Source organism: Hyla sarda, chromosome 9 (assembly GCF_029499605.1).
Source record: "Hyla sarda isolate aHylSar1 chromosome 9, aHylSar1.hap1, whole genome shotgun sequence".
Taxonomy (NCBI): domain Eukaryota; kingdom Metazoa; phylum Chordata; class Amphibia; order Anura; family Hylidae; genus Hyla; species Hyla sarda.
The window spans coordinates 170957000-170982570 of NC_079197.1; the positions used below are offsets into that span (position 1 = coordinate 170957000).

The following is a 25571-nucleotide window of genomic DNA, read 5'->3' on the forward strand; positions in this document are numbered from 1 at the left end:
AGACGTCCGGAGCGTCGGGGACACCTCGGGGACGCGGCCACAGTGAGGTAGCGACATCCAGGGCAGCGGTGACTGGTCCGGAGCGGCGGGGACACGTGAGTATTACCTCCTATACCAGTGGTCTTCAACCTGCAGACCTCCAGATGTTGCAAAACTACAACTCCCAGCATGCCCGGACAGCCGTTGGCTGTCCGGGCATGCTGGGAGTTGTAGTTTTGCAACATCTGGAGGTCCGCAGGTTGAAGATCCCTGTTGGGTTCAGAATCTTTCTTTTCTAGATTTTGCACCTTTAAAATTGGGTGCGTCTTATAGGGCGAAAAATACGGTAATTGGGATAGTGTTGCATAAGCAGTGCCTGATCGCCTTTTATATCGATCTTGAGCTAAAGAAAAAAATTTATAGCCGTCCTGGTTGGCGCCTTCACCAAGTAGAATAAGATAAGGTTTAGCCAAAGTTAAAAATAAAGATGGCTTTTATTTTTTTTAAAATGCAACTTCATTGTTTCGAACCCGAGCCGGGTTCTTCGTCAAGCAATGAATAGTCAAAAGTGGGAAACCCGCCATCTTACGTATACATGCACATAGTTACTAAGGGTCATAAGGTCAAAAAACACGTAAATTACCATATGGTAAAAGAATATTGTAAAAAAATATTGGAAGGAAGAGATAGGACAATTAAAACAATTGAAAGATGTTTGTTATTGTTTACTATTATTACTGTCATTACTTTTGTTTATTGTTTTAATTGTCCTATCTGTTCCTTACAATTTTTTTTACCATATTTTTTTTTACCATATGGTAATTTACATGTTTTTTGACCTTGTGACCCGGTAGTAACTCTGTGCATGTATACTTAAAGGGGTTATCCAGGAAAAAACTTTTTTATATATATCAACTGGCTCCAGAAGGTTAAACAGATTTGTAAATTACTTCTATTAAAAAAATCTTAATCCTTTCAGTACTTATGAGCTTCTGAAGTTAAGGTTGTTCTTTTCTGTCTAAGTAATCTCTGATGACACGTGTCTCGGGAAACGCCCAGTTTAGAAGCAAATCCCCATAGCAAACCTCTTCTAAACTGGGCGTTTCCCGAGACACGTGTCATCAGAGAGCACTTAGACAGAAAAGAACAACCTAAACTTCAGAAGCTCATAAGTACTGAAAGGATTAAGATTTTTTAATGGAAGTAATTTACAAATCTGTTTAACTTTCAGGAGCCAGTTGATATATATAAAAAAGTTTTTTCCTGGACAACCCCTTTAAGATGGCGGGTTTCCCGCTTTTGACTATTTGAAACGATGAAGTTTCATTTTATTGAATAAAAGCCATTTTTATTTTTATCTTTGGCTAAACCTTATCTTATTCTACTTGGGGAAGGCACCAACCAGGACGGCGATAACATTTTTTTTTGCTGACCATTATTTTACAATATGGTATAGTAAATATGGAAATGTCTATGGTTTGCACATGGTTTTTAGATGTATGCTGAAGTGCACTATGCATTATGGTCTTATGGTGTTACTTACTCCAGAACTTGTTGTCGTGGTTATTAGGCAGGCCGGCGTGCTCCACAGAACAGGTGTACACATCTCCCTCTACTGGGATGGTAGCCAGGTATAGGAATTTGTAATAGGAGAAATCTGATGCTATATAAAAGTCGGTTTCTGACACTCCATCCATCACAGGCTGGTTATTCTTCAGCCAACTCATTTTCATAACCGGAGGGAAGATATTCTTAACAAAACATATCAGTGTGTTGGGCTCCTTCAGAACCACCGGATCCTCTGGGAAGATCTGTATTGTGGGAGTCACTGGAAGACAAATATTCATCAGAAGAATAATCTCTAGAAAGACATACGGTAACTATTTTAGTCTAACATTCTGATTAGAGATGAGCGAACTTACATTAAATTCGATTCGTCACAAACTTCTCGGCTCGGCAGTTGATGATTTATCCTGCATAAATTAGTTCAGCTTTCAGGTGCTCCGGTGGGCTGGAAAAGGTGGATACAGTCCTAGGAAAGAGTCTCCTACGACTGTATCCACCTTTTCCAGCCCACCGGAGCACAAGAAAGCTGAACTAATTTATGCAGGATAAGTCATCAACTGCCGAGACGAGAAGTTCGTGACAAATTAAATTTACTGTAAGTTCGCTCATCTCTAATTCTGATATCTTAAAAACATTTTGATAATGAGTATGAAATTATAAAAATAAATGTAATTAAGCCTTGGAATTAATTTCCACACATTTATATGTGATTAATAGTTTTCCATTATTCACAGAACCAATAAGAGCAATGTAGACTTTGCACATGATGCAGGAAGACTATAAGGTTAAAGGGGTTCTCCACCATAAGTTAAGTTTAGTACTTACCTGCCAGACAGTAATGGACATGCTTAGGAAGGATCTGTGCTTGTCTTGGAGATAAATAGTTATGTTGTGAGATTACCATAACACTGTGACTAGCTTTTTGTGAACTGAGTATTTTCTGTTGGTATCTCTCAAACTACACATCACATAGTTCCTTGCTTGTAAGTGTGAGGTCACTTTTTCTTCCTCCCACACATCAGCCACCCCAAGTACCAAGTATTGAAACACAAATGAGCTGCATTTCATTCAAAAGACCAGTGTTTTCTAACCAGGGTACCTACAGCTGTTGGAATGATCTCTCTCCCAACCAGCAGTTGCTCCACCCATTAAAGCAGGGCAGGCTCCTTTTGCACACCTAACTAGTGATGTCATGTCTCGGCCGCGCTGCAACCTGGGAGAACCTGAGACCTGAGTAGTTTTGTATGCTGTTAAAAATAAATATTGGGGCGATGATAACAGAAGAATTGTGAGATCATCGTCACACACAGGTACAGACACTATATTATGAATTACACTAACTTTACAACCCCTGTAGCATAGTAAAATAAAAAAAAATACTGGAATACCCCTTTAAACACACATGAAAATAGAACGCACTGTGTTACTGTGAGGCGCGGCCCTGCCCCCAAACCTCACTGAATACACAGGGCTGCTGCTGGCAAGCCCTGTGTCTATGCTCATTGCAGAATACCCAGCCTGTTTCCCACTGTACAGCAGATTTTGCGCAGCGTGAAATGTGCTGCATTTGCGGTACTTGGGACTGTAACCTGTACATAGGCTATGTTCACATCACATTTTCCCCTATGTTTCAAGTATAAATATCAGCATCCTCTCAAAAAGTTATCCAGATGTACACCACACCAGACATCAACTCCCAGCATGTTCTTACAGTGAGAACATGCTGAAAGTTGTAGTTTAGGAACAGCGAGACTCCAGCTGTTGCTAAATTAAAACACTGATCATTCCCAGACAGCCAAAGGCTGTCTGAAAATGATGGGGGTCTGGTTTAGCAACAGCTGGAGGCTACCTGTTTGAATACACTGCTTTATAGGCGTTCTCCACAGGGGAGAGTGCCATAAATGTACTAACCTATATTTCGTGTGCTAACCTATATTTTTCCCTATCCTTTCAGATCTGTGTATGCAGGGGACTACTTCGGATTCGGTGGACTACGTTGATGACGTTTTTTGTTTAACCCCTTAAGGACGCAGCGTTTTTGCATTTGAATTTTTTCCTCATCACCTTCTAAAAATCATAACGCTTTCAATTTTGCACATAAAATTCCATATTATGGCTTATTTTTTGCGCCACCAATTCTACTTTGCAGTGACATTAGTCATTTTACCCAAAAATCCACGGCGAAACGGAAAAAAATTCAGTGTGCGACGAAATTGAAGAAAAAATTTCATTTTGTAACTTTTGGGGGCTTCCGTTCTACGCAGTGCATTTTTCGGGAAAAATAACATCTTATCTTTATTCTGTCCATACAGTTAAAATGATCCCCTACTTATATAGGTTGGATATTGTTACAATTCGGAAAAAAAATCATAACTACATGCAGGAAAATTTATATGTTAAAAATTCTTATCTTCTAACCCCCTATAACTTTTTAATTTTTCCGCGTACGGGCCGGTATGAGGACTCATTTTTTGCGCCGTAATTTTTCATGATATAAAAAGTGACCAAAAATACGCAATTTGGGAATTTGGAATATTTTTGCGCGTACGCCATTGACCGTGCGATTTAATTAATGATATATTTTTATAGTTCGGACATTTCCGCACGCGGCGATACCACATATGTTTATTTTAATTTACACAGTTTTTTTTTTTTTTATGGGAAAAGGGGGGTGATTCAAACTTTTATTAGGGAAGGGGTTAAATGACCTTTTGTTAACTTTTTTTTTCTCTTTTTTTTTTTGCAGTGCTATAGCTCCCATAGGGACCTATAACACTGCACACACTGATCTCTTATGCTGATCCCTGCAAAGCCATAGCTTTGCATGGATCAGCGAGATAGGGGCTCGATTGCTCAAGCCTGTAGCTCAGGCTTGGAGCAATCAAAGCCCGATCGGATGCTGCGGAGGCAGGTAAGGAGACCTCCGCTTGCGTCCTAGCTGATCAGAACATCGCGATTTTATCGCGATGTCCCGATCAGCCTGACTGAGCTGCCAGGAAGCATTTACTTTTACACGCAGCGGTCAACTTTGATCGCCGCGTCTGAAGGGTTAACAGCGTGCGGCACAACGATCGATGCCGTGCGCTGTTAGCCCAGGGTCCCGGCTATGACCCCGTTTTAAACACCGGGACCGGGCTCAGGGTGTACAGTCCTTAAGAGGTTAATATAAATAAAATGGTTAACAAGGGCTTGTGGAGGAGTGTTTTTTGGAATAAATGTTTTTTAAACATGTTGTGTTTTTTATATATTTTTTTTATTTTACTGGCTTAGTAGTGGAAGCTGTCTAATAGACTGGGTCCATTACTAAGCCGGGCGGGGCTTGGTGTTAGCCCCAAAAACAGCTAGTGCTAGGCCCCAGTTATTATCCCGGTACCCACGGCCACAGGGGTGTAGGGAAGAGCCGGTACCAACAGGCCCAAGCGTGATTCTTAGCCAGATACCAACCAAACAGCAACAGCCTGATGTTACTAGGGTGGGCGAGGTAACAATTTTTTATTAAACATATATATCGCACATTTTTTTTCACAGCTGCGTCTTTACAGCAGAAAAGTCAGAGGAGAGTAGGTGGTGTTTCCAAGTGTTTTTCTAAAGTCATTTATTGATTTTTGCATATGTGTGCTAAAAAAAAATGGTATTCTACAGTGAGCCACAGACATAAGCAAAAAAACTAAAGCAAAAAATATGAAAAAATTATTACTTCAGAACTTGCTTACCAAAGCCAACAATGATAAATGTCCTTTTGGGAGAGCAACGAATCAGATCACTTCTTTTAGTTTTAACCCCTTGGGGACCGAGCCCATTTTGACCCTAAGGACCAGAGCATTTTTTGCAATTCTGAACACTGTCACTTTAAGCATTAATAACTCTGGAATGCTTGTACTTATGAATTTGATTCAGAGATTGTTTTTTCGTGACATATTCTACTTTAGGTTAGTGGTAAATTTTCGTCGATACTTACATCCTTTCTTGGTGAAAAATGCCCAAATTTCATGAAAAATTTGAAAATTTAGCATTTTTATAAATTTGAAGCTCTCTGCTTGTAAGGAAAATAGATATCCCAAATAAATTATATATTGATTCCCAAATACAATATGTCTACTTTATGTTTGCATCATAAAGTTGACATGTTTTTACTTAGACATCAGAGGGCTTCAAAGTTCAGCAGCAATTTTCCAATTTTTCAAGTAAATTTCAAAATCTGAATTTTTCAGGGACCAGTTCAGTTTTGAAGTGAATTTGAGGGTCTTTATGTTAGAAATACCCCATAATGGAGCCCACTATGAAAACTGCACCCCTCAACGTATTCAAAATCACATTCAGAAAGTTTGTTAACCTTTTAGGTGTTTCACAAGAATAGCAGCAAAGTGGAGGTGAAAATTCAAAATCTTCATTTTTTACACCAACATGTTCTTGTAGACCCATATTTTTATTTTTACAAGTGGTAAAAGGAGAAAAAGCCCCCCCAAAATGTGTAACCCAATTTCTCTCGAGTATGGAAATACCTCATATGTGGATGTAAAGTGCTTTATGGGCACAGTAGAGGGCTCAGAAGAGAAGGAGTGACAATGGGATTTTGGAGAGCAAATTTTGCTGAAATGGTTTTTGGGGGGCATGTCGCATTTAGGAAACCCCCATGGTGCCAGTACAGCAAAAAACACCCCACATGGTCTGGGGCGTAGCTAGGTGAAAAAAATTGCCCTAGACCCCTCAACCACCGGACGACCCGCTTCCCCAATCCCGGACGACCCCCTTACCAGGCCTTGGCCGCACAAAGATATCAGTGACTACAGCACTGATGGGACACAGTCAAGAGAATACACAAATATATAAGTGACTAACAGGTAGGGCCGGATTGGTATCAAAAATTTGCCGGGCATTTTAAAATAAGCAGCCCATTTTTTCGGTGGAGGTCCGAATGCTGGGACCCCCACCAATCACATTGGTTCCAGTTGCTCTCCAGCTGTTGTAAAGCTATAACTCCCATCATGTCTGTAGAGCCTCAGGCATTATGGGAGTTGTACTTTTGCAACAGCTGGAGAGCCAAGCATGGGTTCAGCCATCATTGCTGCAGACCTTACAAGTGACTCTAGCTGATGGGACAGTCAGAAGAATATACAAAGTGACCTTAGTGACGTCTTCTCTGTTGTCTTTCCTTTTCTTCTTCAATTGATCCAGACGTCAGGACGTCTTCCAGCTCCATCTTCTCTGAAGAGTCCACCCGGACATCATTTGTTGCTAACTTTGTCAGTAGATCCTCATCCTCTGTATAAAGACAAAATCATTATAATCCTGCCAAATACTTTACCCCCTGAATATAATACTGCCACACACTATACCCCCTGAATATAATACTGCCACACACTATACCCCCTGAATATAATACTGCCACACACTATGCCCCCGAAATATAACCCTGCCACACACTATATCCCTGAAAATACTGCCACACTCTGTACTCTTTGAATATAATAATACCACATACTGTGCCCTCTGAATATAATACTGCCACATACTGTACCCTCTGAATATAAAACTGCCCCGCACTGTACCCTCTGATTATAATACTGCCAAACTGTGCTCATGAATATGATACTACCACCCACTGTAGCCCCTGAATATAATACTACCACACACTGCCCCTCAATAAAAACCCACAAAATATAACCCTGCTATAGACTGTACCCTCTGAATATAACCCTGCCACACACTGTGCTAATAATAATGTCCTCAGACAGTTTCTTCTCAGTTTAGCTGAATCCAACCTGTCCTCCTCCTGGCTCCTTTGTTCCACTCAACCCCTCAGACTTCTAAGTCCTCTCCAGGCTCATTTGACCACCCCCCAGACCCCTATGTCCTCCTACATGCTCCTCTTCCCCTCTCCCTAGACCCCAAGATTCCGCTCCAGGCTCCTCTGCCCCACTCCCCATAACCCAATATCTGACCTGTACCCAATCACCCCCTGGCCCCTCACCCCTTCACATCGATGAACAGTATATGTTTTTATGTATGATAGATGTGTATGTGACTGGTGTATGTATGGTAGATGTGTATATGTATGATGATAGATGTATGATACATCTACACATCATACCCCCATATATAATACACATACAAAACTATCATACATACACACACACCTATCATACATACACACATTTATCATTCATACATCTATCATACACACATCCATCATACATACATCTATCATACATACACACATCCGTCATACATACATACATCCCCAACCTCTCATCATACATACATCTATCTATCGTACATACCCACATCCATCATACATACATACATCATACATACACACATTCTATCATACATACACACATCCCCAACCTCTCACCCTCCTGGAGATCAGCACCATGGCCTGCCACTCACCAGGTGCCGGGGATGCAGCGAGGCAGAGGAGATTATACGGCTGGTGACTGCAGGGGATGGAGTGGAGCAGAGGCTGCTTTTTTGCTGCAGATGCTGTGGATGTAGCGGCGGTCGCAGGCAGGGACTTGTCAGGGAGCAGATGTGCTTACCTGCGTGGGGCATGTCTGCTCCCAGCAGCCCTCTGCTCTTAAGGGGGCAGTGTCCCTGCCCAATCTTACTGCGCTATCGGCCGGCCCAGAGTGAGACTCCTGCAGGGGGAAAAGCGGCCAGAGCTTGCCCTTAGCTTTTTTTAAATTATTATTATTTATTTATTTTTAAGGGCCCAGCATTAAAATAAATAAGTGTGCTGACAGCAACAGGCCTCCCCTTCAGACCTGCAGCTGTAGTATTACACAAATCTATTAAGCATACATACAGACACATCAATCATACACGCATACATACAGACACATCAATCATACATGCATACATACTGACACATCAATCATATCTTTCATGCATACATACAGACACATCTATCATACATGCGTACATAGACACATCTATCATACATGCATACATACAGACACATCTATCATACATGCGTAAATACACACATCAATCATACATGCATACATACTGACACATCAATCATACACGCATACATACAGACACATCAATCATACATGCATACATACTGACACATCAATCATATACATGCATACATACAGACACATCTATCATACATGCGTACATAGACACATCTATCATACATGCATACATACAGACACATCTATCATACATGCGTAAATACAGACACATCATTCATACATGCATACATACTGACACATCAATCATACACGCATACATACTGACACATTAATCATACATGCATACATACTGACACATTATCATACATGCATACATACTGACACATCAATCATACATGCATACATGCAGACACATCTATCATACATGCATACATAGACACATTAATCATACATGCATACATACTGACACATCAATCATATCATACATGCACACATACAGACACATCATACATGCGTACATAGACACATCTATCATACATGCATACACAGTGGCGTTGCGACCCGGGTGCGGGGGGTGCGGAGCGCACCGGGTGACACCAGCCTGGAGGGGTGACACCACGGCCGGCAGCACCCCCCCACATCTGCACACCGTCACTCATCTCAGCCGGTATTTGCAGCATCCCCAGACAGAAGAGGCTTCTTCCATGACCTGCAAGATGCCGCACTCCAGTTTCAGCCCCCGACACAATCCTATCCCCCAGCCCCAGGAAGCCGCCTGCAATGCTTTCTGGGAACAGAAATGCCGTGCGCACATCTGTTCCCTCCCCCGACGTGTCCCTGCCTCATGTGCTCCGCGTCTTCTGAGGATTCATGGGGGATAAATTCCTCCCCAAACCCCGGACATTCCTGGACCTCGAGCCGCCCGGGGAGAGGAGAAAGTGAAGACAAGAGACTGGTGAGCTGGTGAGACCTCTCTTCTGTATTTAATGCAGTGTTTCCCAACCAGGGTGCCTCCAGCTGTTGCAAAACTATTACTCCCAGCATGCCCAGACAACCTTTGACTGTCCGGGCATGCTGGGAGTTGTAGTTTTGCAACAGCTGGAAGCACCCTGGTTGGGAAACACTGATTTAATGTTTTAATTTAACAGGGAGAAAGGGGGTGCTGAGAGGCTCTGCGGGGTGCCATTGCCAGGAGGATGATCCTCCTTATGTATGATGGGGGTGCTACTGATGAATGATGGGGGTGCTGTACCCCCATCATCCATCAGCAGGATCATCCTCCTGTGAGTAGCACCCCCATCATCCATCAGCAGGATCATCCTCCTGGATGATTGGGGGTGCCTCTGGCAGGAGGATGATCCTCCTTATGTATGATGAGGGTGCTACTGATGAATTATGGGGGTGCTGCACCCCCATCATCCATCAGCAGATCATCCTCCGGGATGATGGGGGTGCTACTGGCAGGAGGATGCTCCTGCAGATGTAGCACCCCCATCATAGGCGTGCGCAGCCTATTGCATTAGGGTGTGCACCCACAAACTCCCGCCGCGCGTGTATATATATATATATATATATATATATATACGCACACATACACACAGTTAGTACAGTTCCCCACATAAGGTGCAGTACAGTTCCCCACATTAGGTGCAGTACAGTCCCCCCACATTAGGTGCAGTACAGTCCCCCCACATTAGGTGCAGTACAGTCCCCCCACATTAGGTGCAGTACAGTCCCCCCACATTAGGTGCAGTACAGTCCCCCCACATTAGGTGCAGTACAGTCCCCCCACATTAGGTGCAGTACAGTCCCCCCACATTAGGTGCAGTACAATCCCCCCACATTAGGTGCAGTACAGTCCCCCCACATTAGGTGCAGTACAGTCCCCCCACATTAGGTGCATTACAGTCCCCCCACATTAGGTGCAGTACAGTCCCCCCACATTAGGTGCAGTACAGTCCCCCCACATTAGGTGCAGTACAGTCCCCCCACATTAGGTGCAGTATAGTTCCCCACATTAGGTGCAGTATAGTTCCCCCACATTAGGTGCAGTATAGTTCCCCCACATTAGGTGCAGTATAGTTCCCCCACATTAGGTGCAGTATAGCTCCCCACATTAGGTGCAGTATAGCTCCCCACATTAGGTGCAGTATAGCTCCCCACATTAGGTGCAGTATAGTCCCCCACATTAGGTGCAGTATAGTCCCCCACATTAGGTGCAGTATAGTCCCCCACATTAGGTGCAGTATAGCTCCCCCACATTAGGTGCAGTATAGCTCCCCCACATTAGGTGCAGTATAGCTCCCCCACATTAGGTGCAGTATAGTCCCCCACATTAGGTGCAGTATAGTTCCCCCACATTAGGTGCAGTATAGTTCCCCCACATTAGGTGCAGTATAGTTCCCCACATTAGGTGCAGTATAGTTCCCCACATTAGGTGCAGTATAGTTCCCCACATTAGGTGCAGTATAGTTCCCCCACATTAGGTGTGCAGTATAGTCCCCCACATTAGGTGCAGTATAGTCCCCCACATTAGGTGCAGTATAGTTCCCCACATTAGGTGCAGTATAGTTCCTCACATTAGGTGCAGTATAGTCCCCCACATTAGGTGCAGTATAGTCCCCCACATTAGGTGCAGTATAGTCCCCCACATTAGGTGCAGTATAGCGTGCAGTATAGTTCCCCACATTAGGTGCAGTATATTCCCCACAGACACACAGCCTCCAGCCATATACAGTGTATGGCTGGAGGCTGTATGTCTGTGTACTGCCCCACTTCAGTGTTCCGACCACCGGTCCTCCGGTCCGGGGTCACGATCTACTGCTATGGCCTATAGTCCATAGCAGTAGGTCCCGGGACCGGAGGACCGGTAGTCGGAACACTGAAGAAGACATGCTGCCAGATCGTGTTGGTCACTTACCATTCCGGCCGGCGCGCGCATCCTCTTCCTTGAATCTCCGCTCCTCCGTTACTATGGGCGCACGCACGGGACGTCAATGACGTCCCTGCGTGCGCTACTTCCCGGCGGCCCCTGTGTTTTTAAAGTTAACGCGGGGGCCGCTGTAGAAAGGTAACCGGGACATCCTTGTGTCCCGAAAAGATCTTTCGGGACACAGGGATGTCCCGAATGCGAGGGGGGGGTCCTCTGCGGGCTGCTCAGTGGTGGCTTCGGATGCCCCCCTGAGCTTGATTAGGGTGTGCCTGGGCACACCCGGCACACCCCGTGCGCACGCCTATGACCCCCATTATCCTGGCCGTAGCACCCTCATAATCCATTGGGAGGATCATCCTTCTGCCAGTAGCACCCCCACCATCCTGGATGATGGGGGTGCCACTGGCAGGAGGATGATCCTCTTTATGTATGATGAGGGTGCATAAGGAAAGACTATAGAGAAGTCACCTGTAGTCACTGATATTATTGTGTATTTTCCTCATTATGTCCCATCAGAGCTGTAGTCACTTGTAAGTTCTGCAGTTGTGATGAGTGAAACTACAACTCCCAGCCAGGGCCGGTGCAAGGATTTCTGCCTACACAAGCGAAGCTCCATTTCGGGAATCTCGTTGGGCCACAGCAATAAAACCAGAGAGGGTGGAGTGGTGGCAGTGACCTCTGCTGTGCGGCGGCGGGGCGCACCGGTGGGGGTCTTAGTATAAAAAAAGTCTTCATTTTTCCGCCCCCATCAGCTGCGAGTCCATGCGCCCTCAAGCGGACGCATGGTTTGCCTTATGACAGCATCGGGCCTGCTCCCAGCATAACCTCACCACTGCTAGGTCATACTGGGAGCTGTAGTTTTAATTGGTGAAACCTTTTTTAGCGCTTTCCCATTCTTTGGCAAATGGTATATTTGATTATTATACTGGAATTTTTCACACTGCTCTACATGAGTGGCGCCTGTCACAACAGGCTAAAAACTTACTGGGGGGTAGGTATGGGGTGACACCATTTTATATCGCACCGGGTGACACCAACCTTAGCAACGCCACTGTGCATACATACAGACACATCTATCATACATGCGTAAATACAGACACATCATTCATACATGCATACATACTGACACATCAATCATACATGCATACATACTGACACATCAATCATACACGCATACATACTGACACATTAATCATACACGCATACATACGGACACATCAATCATACATGCATACATACAGACACATCTATCATACATACAGACATCTATCATACATGCATACATACAGACACATCTATCATACATGCATACATACAGACACATCTATCATACATGCGTACATACAGACACATCTATCATATACATATACACACCCATCCTCGGTATCTTCACCCCACAGTTCACTCACCCGGCTCCTGGGGATCACTGCCGCAGCTTGCTGCTTACCGGGTGCCAGGGAAGTAGCGTGGTCGGCGCCAGAGGAGATCGCGGTGCAGGTAACCGCAGAGGATGTATGAGATGTAGGGTTGCTGTTTCCGTTTACAGTGTAATGTGGCAGGGTTCAGCGCAGGGACTTGCTTGGAGCCGATGTGCGTGCCTGCGCGTGGCATGTAATCTCCCAGCAGTCCCTGCAACTATCTATGGGGTATCACAGAGGCAGGGCGGCCACAGCCGCACACATTAAAAATAAATGCTTTAAAGCAGGCAGGTGACCCGATGGACAGTCCGTCCCTGCTGCGCTCATTTTCTAAAGGACACTGTCCGGCACGAAGGAACTTGCTGGCAGCTACGCCCCCTTCCACCCCAGGCCTCGCGGGCCCCCCTGGCTATCGGGCCCGGTCGCCATTGCGACCTCTATAGCTACGCCACTGCACATGGTATACTATTTGGGAAACTACACCCCTCAAGGTACGTAACTAAGGGGTCCAGTGAGCCTTAACACACCACAGGCGTTTGACGACTTTGCGTTGAAGTTAGACGTGAAAATGAAAATTTAGAATTTTTTTACTAAAATGCTGATGTTACCCCAAATTTTTCATTTTCATAAGGGGTAATAGGTGAAAATGTCCCCCAAAATTTGAAACCCCATTTCTCTCGAGTAAGGAAATACCTCATATGTGGATGTAAAGTGATCTGCGGGTGCACTAGAGAGCTCAGAAGGGTAGGCGCGACATTGGGCTTTTGGAAAGAGAATTTTGGTGAAATGGTTTTTGGGGGACATGTCACATTTAGGAAGCCCCTATGGTGCCAGAACAGCAAAAAAAACACCCCACATGGCACACTATTTAGGAAACTACCCCATCAAGGAACGTAACAAGGGGTGCAGTGAGTATTTACACCCCACTGGCGTTTGACAGATCTTTGGAACAGTGGGCTGTGCAAATGGAAAATTACATTCTTAATTTTCACAGACCACTGTTTCAAAAACCTGTCAGTCACCTGTGGGGTGTAAATGCTCACTATACCCCTTTTTACGTTCCGTGAGGGGTGTACTTTCCAAAATGGGGTATTTGTTTATTTATGTAAAATCAGCCACCCCTGTGCAAATCACCAGTTTAGGCCTCAAATGTACATGTGCGCTCTCTCACTCCTGAGCCTTGTTGTGTGCCAGCAGAGCATTTTACGTCCACATATGGGGTATTTCCCTATTTGGGAGAAATTGTGTTACAAATTTTGGGGGTCTTTTTCTCCTTTTATGAAAATTAAAAGAATGGGGCAACACCAGCATGTTAGAGTAAAAAAATGTTTTCTTACACTAACATGCTCGTGTAGACCCCAACTTTACCTTTTTCATAAGGGGTAAAAGGAGAAAAAGCCCACCAAAATTTGTAGCGCAATTTCTCCCGAGTACGGAGATGTTGTGCCCTAAACTGTTGCCTTGAAATACGACAGGGCTCTGAAGTGAGAGAGCACCATGCTCATTTGAGGCCTATATTAGGGATTTTCATAGGGGTGTACCCGGATGCAAGTGTTACACTTGTGTGATAAGCTTGGGGGTGTAGGGTATATGGGGTGTAGCTGTGCGGTACTTTAAGGGTGTCTGGTTAACCCTTTCTATTCGTGACGCCAGGGTGAGGGCTCCTCTGTAATGCTTGTCCTACCACCTCCCGTCCCAAGAGCGATAGGGAGGTATTAAATAAGTGAATGTCCACAACCAGAGAGTTTGCTGAAAACTGTCAGAACTTTTACTGAAGATTTTATGCAAGCTTTATAACAGGAACAATCTCTTTACAATCAAAGTCTCTTAGATATTGACAGTGGTTGGGACCTTAAGTGGTTTAGAGTCCGGAGACTGATATGCGCTGTTCCACTGGATTTAGGGGATATAGTTTCGGTCCAGTAGTCACGCTAGCTTTAGCAGGGATTTAGTTTAGGACTCACAGTTTGATTCAATCTGAGGCCGGCAGGCTTCAGGCCTAGGTTGTCTTTGCAAATTGCGCAGATCTCGCCTCTCCGATGATCCAGAACCCAAGAGAGCGAGCATTGGCTGCAGCTCCCTTATATGGGCAGGGGCTGGCCTTATGCTGATTTGTCCAAAACTTCTGTCAATTATCTGTACAAAGGATCATGGTCTGACATGTGACCATACCATGTGACCTCTGAAAGGTCCTAAAGCATAACCCAAAGGAAATAACATAGTCACATGACCGAAGGTCCTGTGACGATATAAAGGTAATTATATTAATATACATTATTAAATAAATACACATAAACATTATAAAATTAGGAGGAGGCGACTAGGGGCTGTCCCACCTGGGGGACCCTACCTGAACGTAGTAACTCTGACTTTGGGGACCACCATACAAGGTACGGTATGCAATACGGTACCGGGATACCACACTTGCCTCCTCCACCAAAAATACTGTACGTCAGTTTTCCCCAAACAGGTTGCCTCCAGCTGTTGCAAAACTCCCAACGTGCCTGGACAGTCAATGGCTGTCCAGAAATACTGGGAGTTGTTATTTTGCAACAGCTGGAGGCTCAGTTTTGGAAAAACTGGTGTACAAGATTTTTTTTTTTATTGGGGGGGGGGGGGGGGAGGCACAGTGTAAGGGTGTAGTGTATATGTAGTGTTTTACTCTTTATCTAGGGTTAGTGTAGTGTAGTGTTTTTAGGGTACATTCACACGGGCGGAGATTTACAGGGAGTTTCCTGCTGCAGCGGAAAATTTGCCGCATTTCAAACTTGAAGCGGGAAACTTGCTGTAAACCCGCCCGTGTGAATGTACCCGGTACATTCACGTGGGGGAGGGGGTGGGGCAAAACTACAACTCAGAGCATGCACTGACAGACTATGCATGCTGGGAGTTGTAGTTATGCAACAGCTTGAGGCACACTGGTTGGGATTGGGAAACACTTAGTTAGGTAACAGACTACCGCAGTGTTTCCGCACCACTGTCTGTTTCCTAACTCAGTGTTTCCCAACCCATGTGCCTCCAGCTGTTGCAAAACTAAATCCCAGCATGCATGGTCTGTCAGTGTATGCTGGGAGTTATAGTCTTGCAACAGCAGGAGGCACACAGGTTGGGAAACACTGAGTTAGGAAACAGACAATGTTTCCCAACCAGTGAGCCTCCAGTTGTTGCAATACTACAACTCCTAGCATGCCCAGACAGTCGAAGGAGTTGTATTTATGCAACAACTGGAGGAGAACTGTGTAGTGGTCTCCAAACTGTAGCCCTCCAGATGTTGCAAGACTTCAACTCCAAGCATGCCCAGAGTGCCCAGGCATGCTGGGAGTTGTAGTTCGGCAACATCTGAAGGGCCAAATGTTGCCGAACTACATCTTCCAGCATGCCTGGACAGTCTCGGAATGCTTTGAATTGACATCTGGATCACTACAGTTTGGACACCACTGTATAGTGGTCTCCAAACCGTGCCCATCCAGATGTTGCAAAACTACAACTCCCAGCATGCCGAGACTGTCCAAGCATGCTGGGAGTTGTATTTCTGCAACATCTGGAGGGCCAGATGTTACAGAACTACAACTCCCAGCATGCCTGGACTGTCTGGGCATGCTGAGAGTTGTAGTTTTGCAACATCTGGAAGGACAGTGGTCTCCAAACTGTGGCCCTCCAAATGTTGCAAAACTGCAACTCCCAGCATGCTCAAACAGCCAAAGGCTTTCTGGGCATGGTGGAAGTTGTAGTTTTGAAACTCTTAGATACAGCAGTGAAGATCACTTTACGGCCATCTTCACAGCTGTATCTAGGAAACCACCACCGCCGCCGCCACCACTTGCCTGCGCCTCGTGTCAGCCGCTGGTGTGAGGTGAGAAATCTCACCTCACACCAGTCCCTGGTCCTCGGTCGCCGCAAAGGTCCCCGCACATCGCCGCCATCTTCCCCTGCTCTGCCCCGACATCCAGGGGAAATGAACGTTTCCCCGCCCCTGCCCTGCGATTCGCCGAATGGCCGATGCAGGTGGATAGGGGGAGGTGGCACCCCTGCCACCTCAGTCCTATCCTCTAGGATGATCGGGAACACTGCCTGCCTAATGTGGGGGAACGCTGCCTGCCTAATGTGGGGGAACTCTGTCTGTCTAATGTGGGGGAACACTGCCTGCCTAATGTGGGGGAACTCTGCCTAATGTAGGGGAACTCTGCCTAATGTGGGGGAACTCTCTGCCTAATGTAGGGGAACTCTGTCTGCCTAATGTGGGGGAACTCTGTCTGCCTAATGTAGGGGAACTCTGTCTGCCTAATGTGGGGGAACTCTGCCTGCCTAATGTGGGGGGGAACACTGCCTGCCTAATGTGGGGGAACACTGTCTGCCTAATGTGGGGGAACACTGCCTGCCTAATGTGGGGGAACACTGCCTGCCTAATGTGGGGGAACTCTGCCTAATGTGGGGGAACACTGCCTGCCTAATGTGGTGGAACACTGCCTGCCTAATGTGGGGGAACACTGCCAGCCTAATGTGGTGGAACACTGCCTGCCTAATGTGGTGGAACACTGCCTGCCTAATGTGGGGGAACACTGCCTGCCTAATGTGGGGGAACACTGCCTGCCTAATGTGGGGGAACACTGCCTGCCTAATGTGGGGGAACACTGCCAGCCTAATGTGGTGGAACACTGCCTGCCTAATGTGGTGGAACACTGCCTGCCTAATGTGGGGGAACACTGCCAGCCCAATGTGGTGGAACACTGCCTGCCTAATGTGGGGGAACTCTGTTTGCCTAATGTGGGGGAACACTGCCTGCCTAATGTGGGGGAACACTGCCTGCCTAATGTGGGGGAACACTGCCTGCCTAATGTGGGGGAACACTGCCTGCCTAATGTGGGGGAACACTGCCTAATGTGGGGGAACACTGCCATTGTTGTGAAAATGACATGAGAGTGGCACTTGCCAAGGTAAAGCCGCGCATTTCTGAACTGGTCTCTGAAAGACAACTGCAGAAGTCACACTGATTAGCAGTAAATATTCATTATGTTTTTGTGTGAAAATCATGTTTTCATGGTTTTGTTCTATGTTCTTAATAGTTTTGTTCATTTTGTGCTCCTATGTATAAATATATACTTATATACATACCTCCTATGTATAAATATATACTTATATATATACCTCCTATGTATAAATATATACTTAAATATATACCTCCTATGTATAAATATATACTTATATACATACCTCCTATGTATAAATATATACTTATATACATACCTCCTATGTATAAATATATACTTATATATATACCTCCTATGTATAAATATATACTTAAATATATACCTCCTATGTATAAATATATACTTAAATATATACCTCCTATGAATTAGAAAAAATCATATTTTATTTTTCCAATTAAGAGGGGTTCGGTGAATGCGCATATGAAACTGGTGGGGGTCAGTACCTCCAACAATGTTAAGAACCACTGCCATAGAGCATAATGGGAAGAAACATATCAGCTAATTTGCACATAAATCTGTGTTATATAAGAAATTAAACTTTCCCATAATTGTTCCCCAGGTAGAGTAGCACATTTTAAAATGAAAATAACCTGGGATTATAGCTGTTTTCTATGGAATGACAGGAGAATGGCAGAATGGAATGCCCATAGACTATAATGGGAAGCAAAATGTGATGTGGAGTCTGAACCATTGAACATATCTAATAAATCTTTGACAGACATAATCTCAATTTTAACCCCTTAAGAACCACAGGTTTTTCCACTTTCGTTTTTTCCTCCTCACCTTTTAAAAATCATAACCCTTTCAATTTTGCACTTAAAATTACATATGATGGCTTATTTTTTGCGCCACCAATTCTACTTTGCAGTGAGATCAGTCACTTTACCCAAAAATCTACGGCAAAACGGAAAAAAAATCATTGTGCGACGAAATTGAAGAAAAAACGCCATTTTGTAATTTTGGAGGCTCCCGTTTCTGTGCAGTACATTTTTCAGTATAAATGACACCTTATCATTATTCTGTAGGTCCATACGATTAAAATGATCCCCTACTTATATCGGTTTGATTTTGTCGCACTTCTGGAAAAAATCATAACTACATGCAGAAAAATGTATACGTTTAAAATTGTCATCTTCTGACCCCTATAACTTTTTTATTTCTCTGCATATGGGGCGGTATGAGGGCTCATTTTTTGCGCCGTGATGTGAAGTTTTTATCGGTACCATTTTTTTATTGATCAGACTTTTATTCATTTTTTCATGATATAAAAAGCGACCAAAAATACATTATTTTGGAATTTGGTATTTTTTTGCGCGTACGCCATTGACCATGCAGTTTAATTAATGATAAAGGGTTAATAGCGTGCGGCACCGCAATCGCTGCCGTGCGCTATTAGCCCTGGGTCCCGGCATCAGATACATGCCGGGACCAACCCGTTATATCGCTGGAGCCGGCCAAGGACATAAATATACGTCCTTGGCCGTTAAGGGGTTAAATAATCCCACTGATTTTAGATTATGTCTGTCAAAGATTTATTAGAAATGTTAAATGGTTCAGACTCCACATCACATTTTGCTTCCCATTACAGTCTATGGGCATTCCATTCTACCATTCTCCTGTCATTCTATAGAAAACAGCTATAATCCCAGGTTATTTTTTTTCTTTTATAACACAGATTTATGTGCAAATGAGCTGATATTTTTCTTTCCATTATACTCTATGGGCATTTTATTGTGTCATTCACCCTGTCATTCTGCAGAAATCATGATAATCCCACTGATTTTAGAGTAAGTGGGATTATAATTGGTTTCTATGAAATGACAAGGGGGATGCAGAATGGAAAGCCCATAGAGTATAATGAGAAGTAAATGATTAATATCCATGTCACATTGAGCAGAGATGGAGTGAAGCCCTATACTACTACCCCACACCCTCTGTCCCTGCCTACTTGCATACCCGCCCTAAACAACGGGTCCACAACCACGAGGACAGCACCCTTTCCCATATATGTGCAGGGACAGACAGAATCAAAATAATAAAATACAATATAGTCTGAGTCAGGGAACAGCTGGAGGCACACAAAACTATCAAAAGTAAATCTAAACACAAACACACACAGAAGTCGAGGTCAGACTAGCTGGTTCAGCAACTGGAGATAGCGAGGTACCAGAACACAAGAGAAAAAGCCGAGCCAAGGTCAAAATCCAGAATTCAGAGACAAACAATGCTGGTTACTCTAAGCAAGTTCTTTCACTGGCAACTAAAAACAGAGTGAGCCGGACTTAAATGCTCACCCCCACAGGTGCCGGCTCAGCCTGGTCAGCTGCTACAACCCAGATTGGCTAAGGAGTAGCCTAACCATTACATAAAGTTATCATAATATTCATGTGAAGACACTCACCAACATCATTGCCTTCCCCACGCCAATTTTTTTCTAATCAATACAGGCAATGATGTTGGCGAGTGTCTTGGGATATTAATTAATTAGGACACAAAGGGTGTTATATACACTATGTATGAGCACTATTTTTGCATTTTCAACATGCAGAGGTTTCCTTATATGATAATATGTAGTTTGATACTATGTGTATACATTGATATTTTTGTACTGTAATGCTAATTGATCAATTTTATGTACCGCATTTATCGGCGTATAACACGCACCCTCATTTCAACAGGGAAATTTGAGTAAAAAAATAAATAAATGTAAATGAAATTACTTTGAAGATCTGAACTTAATTTGACATCATTCCCCCCATTTGCCACATAATTTTCCTGCTCCTCAGTCTGCCCCCCCCATTGTGCCACATGATTCCTTCCCCTTTATCAACCTCTGTGCTACAACACGCACCCCATCCCCCTGTGGCTCATCATTTACCTCGTGCCTCATTTGCCCCTATGATTTGTGATTCCCCTGAGCCTCATTTGCCCCTGTCATTTGTGATTCCCCTGTGCCTCATTTCCCCTTAGTGACCCCCCTGTGCCTCATTTCCCCTTAGTGACCCCTCTGTGCCTCATTTCCCCTTAGTGACCCCCCTGTGCCTCATTTCCCCTTAGTGACCCCCCCTGTGCCTCATTTCCCCTTAATGACCCCCCTGTGCCTCATTTCCCCTTAGTGACCCCCCTGTGCCTCATTTCCCCTTAGTGACCCCCCTGTGCCTCATTTCCCCTTAGTGACCCCCCTGTGCCTCATTTCCCCTTTGTGACCCCCCTATGCCTCATTTCCCCTTAGTGACCCCCCTGTGCCTCATTTACCCTTAGTGATCCCCCTGTGCCTCATTTCCCCTTAGTGACCCCCCTGTACCTAATTTCCCCTTAGTGATCTCCCTGTACTTAATTTCCCCTTAGTGATCTCCCTGTACCTCATTTCCCCTTAGTGACCCCCCTGTGCCTCATTTCCCCTTAGTGATCCCCTGTACCTCATTTCCCCTTAGTGATCCCCCTGTGCCTCATTTCCCCTTAGTGATCCCCCTGTACCTCATTTCCCCTTAGTGACCCCCCTGTACCTCATTTCCCCTTAGTGATCCCCCTGTACCTCATTTCCCCTTAGTGATCCCCCTGTACCTCATTTCCCCTTAGTGACCCCCCTGTGCCTCATTTCCCCGTAGTGTCCCTCCTGTGCCTAATTTCCCTTTAGGGATCCCCCTGTGCCTCTGTGATCCCCCTCCTGTGCCTCATCATTCCCCCCCAGATTATCTGTGTCTTGTGATTGTCCTCCCTCCTTCACTATGATTTTTCTCCCCTGCTTTTTTTAAAATGTTATTTGACCTCGACTGGCCGCGCTCCGGCAGGCTCAGGTTCAGACTGTAGGGCTTCCGGGGCTGCACGGCCAGTAATGGATTGAAAGTATACCGAGTGACGAACCCTGCTGGTGTAATGAGAAATTCTGTGTCTTCACAAGTTCTGTTTCCCGATCAGCTGATGAAAGTGCTGAGCACTTTCATCAGCTGATCGGGACACAGAACTTGTCAAGACACAGAATTTCTCATTACACCGGCTCCTCTTCTGCTCTGCATCAGGGACGTCACTTTCACCCACTGCAGCTGCACGGAATGACGAGTGACGTCCCTGGCGCCACACAGAAGAGCCGGCAGGGATCGTCACTACATCGGCACACTTTGAATGCTTTACTAGCCACGCAGACCCGAAAGACCTGCAGCCTGAATCTGAGCCTGCCAGAGCGCGGCCAGGTGAGGTTAAATTTACAAATAAGCAGGGGAGAAAAGTCGGGGAAAAGGGGGAGGGCAATGATAGGAGTAATCCGCGCTGCAGCAGCCACCGCTGGTCACTGTGTTAAAGTGGCGGCGGCCGAGCTGCTGATCTTTTAACAAGCAGCCAGGGCTGCGCCCACTTTCAATCAGTGACCAGCAGATTTATCGGAGTATAACCCGCAGGCAGGGTTTTTGCCTATAATTGTAGTTTTAAAAGTGCGTGTTATATGCCGATAAATACGGTAATTGCATTTGTGCACTTCTGGCTATTTAAAGCCCCAGTTAAGTCAGATATGTATGCTTGAAGGGGGTTGTGAGAGACCACTGAAATGTTGCATGTAACATTCTGGAGATGGAATTATTTTTCTTAATTATTGTTTACTGAAAGACGTTTGTGTGCTGCGTTTTTTCCTGCTAAGTAGGTATGTAGGTTGGTAGCTAGGTAGGTAGTCAGCCAGATAGGTGGCTATGTAGACGGGTAGGTGTGTGCATTGTGTCTTTCTGTGCCTGACAGAGACACACCCTTAAAGAATGAGGGAAATTATTGATGGACCTGTTTGTAGGTGTGGCTGTGGGCTGTCCCAGGTCATTCACCCTTGTCATTCCATAGAAAACAATGATACTCTCGCTTAATCTCTGTTTTAATGTACTGATGTCTGCGGTATAGGTTATTGGGGTATGCTGGCGTTCATTGTGCAGATTGTTTTCAGCGGATGAGATTTCAACAGTGTCCTCGTGGTAGCGAGGCGCATTGATGATTGATTGACAGCACACCACTGTTGGTACTATATAGGGGGATTGAGAGGCCATACGCGTTTCAGGACCCCCTTAGGTCCTTAGTAGCGGTAAAATAGACCACTTTTATTTTTCCTCTGCTGAGATAAGGAACAATATATATTTTTATATATTTTGTATATACAGTACAGACCAAAAGTTTGGACACCTTCTCATTCAGAGTTTTCTTTATTTTCATAACTATGAATATTGTAGATTCACACTGAAGGCATCAAAACTATGAATTATCACATGTGGAATTATAGACATAACAAAAAAGTGTGAAACAACTGAAAATTTGTCATATTCTAGGTTCTTCCTTTTGCTTTGATTACTGCTTTGCACACTCTTGGCATTCTCTTGATGAGCTTCAAGAGGTAGTCACCTGAAATGGTCTTCCAACAGTCTTGAAGGAGTTCCCAGAGATGCTTAGCACTTATTGGCCCTTTTTGCCTTCACTCTGCGGTCCAGCTCGCCCCAAACATCTCGATTGGGTTCAGGTCCGGTGACTGTGGAGGCCAGGTCATCTGGCGCAGCACCCCATCACTCTCCTTCTTGGTCACATAGCCCTTACACAGCCTGGAGGTGTTTGGGGTCATTGTCCTGGTGAAAAATAAATGATGGTCCAACTAAACGCAAACCGGATGGAATAGCAGCCGCTGCAAGATGCTGTGGTAGCCATGCTGGGTCAGTATGCCTTCAATTTTGAATAAATCCCCAACAGTGTCACCAGCAAAGCCCCCCCCCCCCCCACACCATCACACCTCCTCCTCCACACCATCACACCTCCTCCTCCACACCATCACACCTCCTCCTCCTCACCAGCAAAGCACCCCCCCACACCATCACACCTCCTCCTCCACACCATCACACCTCCTCCTCCACACCATCACACCTCCTCCTCCACACCATCACACCTCCTCCTCCTCACCAGCAAAGCACCCCCCCCCCCACACCATCACACCTCCTCCTCCACTCCAGCACACCTGTGAAGTGAAAACCATTTCAGGTGACTACCTCTTGAATCTCAACAAGAGAATGCCAAGAGTGTGCAGAGCAGTAATCAAAGCAAAAGGTGGCTAGAACCTAGAATAGGACATATTTTCAGTAGTTTCACACTTTTTTGTTATGTCTATAATTCCATATGTGTTACTTCATAGTTTTGATACCTTTAGTGTGAATCTACAATTATCATAGTCATGAAAATAAAGAAAACTCTGAATGAGAAGGTGTGTCCAAACCTTTGGTCTGTACTGTATCTTACCTTATTAATAAACACGCACATTGGCCCTCATGTACTAACAGCATTCCAACTTTTTTTGTCGGGTTGAGCGCCTAAATTCTGTGTAATTTCTGAATGTGGGACAGAAAAAACCTGAAAGAATCAAAAACACTAAGAGTGAAGAAAAACCCCTACAAAATGGGTGTGGTTTTCGGGAAAAGAGGTTTGCTCCCTACATTTCATCTAAAATCACTCGTCTTTTCTGGAAACCACTCTGAAGATTATGTGAATTTTCTGGTAAGAAAACCCTACACTATAAAGCATGTATAAAGTTTCCGAAAGCAGAGTAAATTAGTAAATACCATGGGAAAAAAAGGTTGGAACAGCAAAAAACACAACAAAACCTACACTCCACTCTTAGTAAATCAGGGCCAATATTTTACTTTTGGGTGTAGTCTATATCCATTCTTACCTTTAGCTCGAATAATATTTTTTACAGAAAAAATTATGTTTTATTATTGTTCCTTTTTTTTACACTTTTTTTTGTAAAGTGAAAGAGGGGGATTTGAATTTTTTATTGGAAAAGGGGCATTTTCACATTACAAACTCAACACTTTTTATGTTCCCCTAGGGGACTATCTATAGCAATCTTTAGATTGCTTATACTGTTAATGCTATGTATAGGCATAGCACTGATCAGTAATATCTGCAATCTACTTCTCTGGTCTGCTAGAAGGTGCTTCAGCAACCATCTTGACACATCAGACCCCTGCGATTGCACCGCTGGTGGTCTGATGAGTCCCCCCAAGCCCCGATAAAGGCCCAGATGCCGTGATCAGTATTAATCACGGCATCTGAATGGTTAATGGCATGCATCTGCGTGATCGCTGATGTCCGCCATTATAGGAGCCGCACCTGTGCTCACTTTATAGCCGCACCGTAAATGTACAGCGCTATGCGTAAAGTTACTCGCTGCAGTGCCGTACATTAAGAGGTCATATCGTTAAACGGGTACTCCGGTGCTGAGCATTTGGAACAAAATGTTCTGAATGCTTAGAGCCAGCGTCGGGGCTCGTGATGTCACAGCCCCAACCTCTAATGATGTCACACCCCGCCCCCTCAATGCTAGTCTATGGAAGGGGGTGTGACGTCACAAGGGGCGGGGCCATGATATCATGAGCCCCGATACCGGCTCTAAGCATTCGGAACAATTTGTTCCGAACGCTCAGCACCGGAGTACCCTTTTAAGGGGTTAAATTGTATGGGTCATTTAGCCTGACTCACATAAGGGGCATAAGCACAAAAAGAGCTTAGGGCAGCATTAAAGGGGTACTCCAGGATTTTCTTTCTTCAGCCTTAAAGGGGTTCTCCGGTGGAAAACTTTTTTTTTTTAAATCAACTGGTTCCAGAAAGTTAAACAGATTTGTAAATTACTTCTATTAAAAAAATCTTATTCCTTCCAGTACTTATTAGCTGCTGAATACTACAGAGGAAATTCTTTTCTTTTTGGAACACAGAGCTCTCTGCTGACATCATGACCACAGTGCTCTCTGCTGACATC

General features: G+C 44.7%; 1 protein-coding gene across 1 annotated transcript in view; it reads right to left on the reverse strand.

The window, feature by feature from the left end:
• Positions 1 to 25571, reverse strand: part of LOC130291007 (H-2 class II histocompatibility antigen, A-U alpha chain-like) — an 87994-nt gene that overhangs the window by 14475 nt on the left and 47948 nt on the right. The window contains exon 3 of the mRNA XM_056539327.1: positions 1523 to 1807. Coding sequence (XP_056395302.1) covers positions 1523 to 1807 — 285 coding nt within the window. The remainder of the gene's footprint in view (positions 1 to 1522; positions 1808 to 25571) is intronic.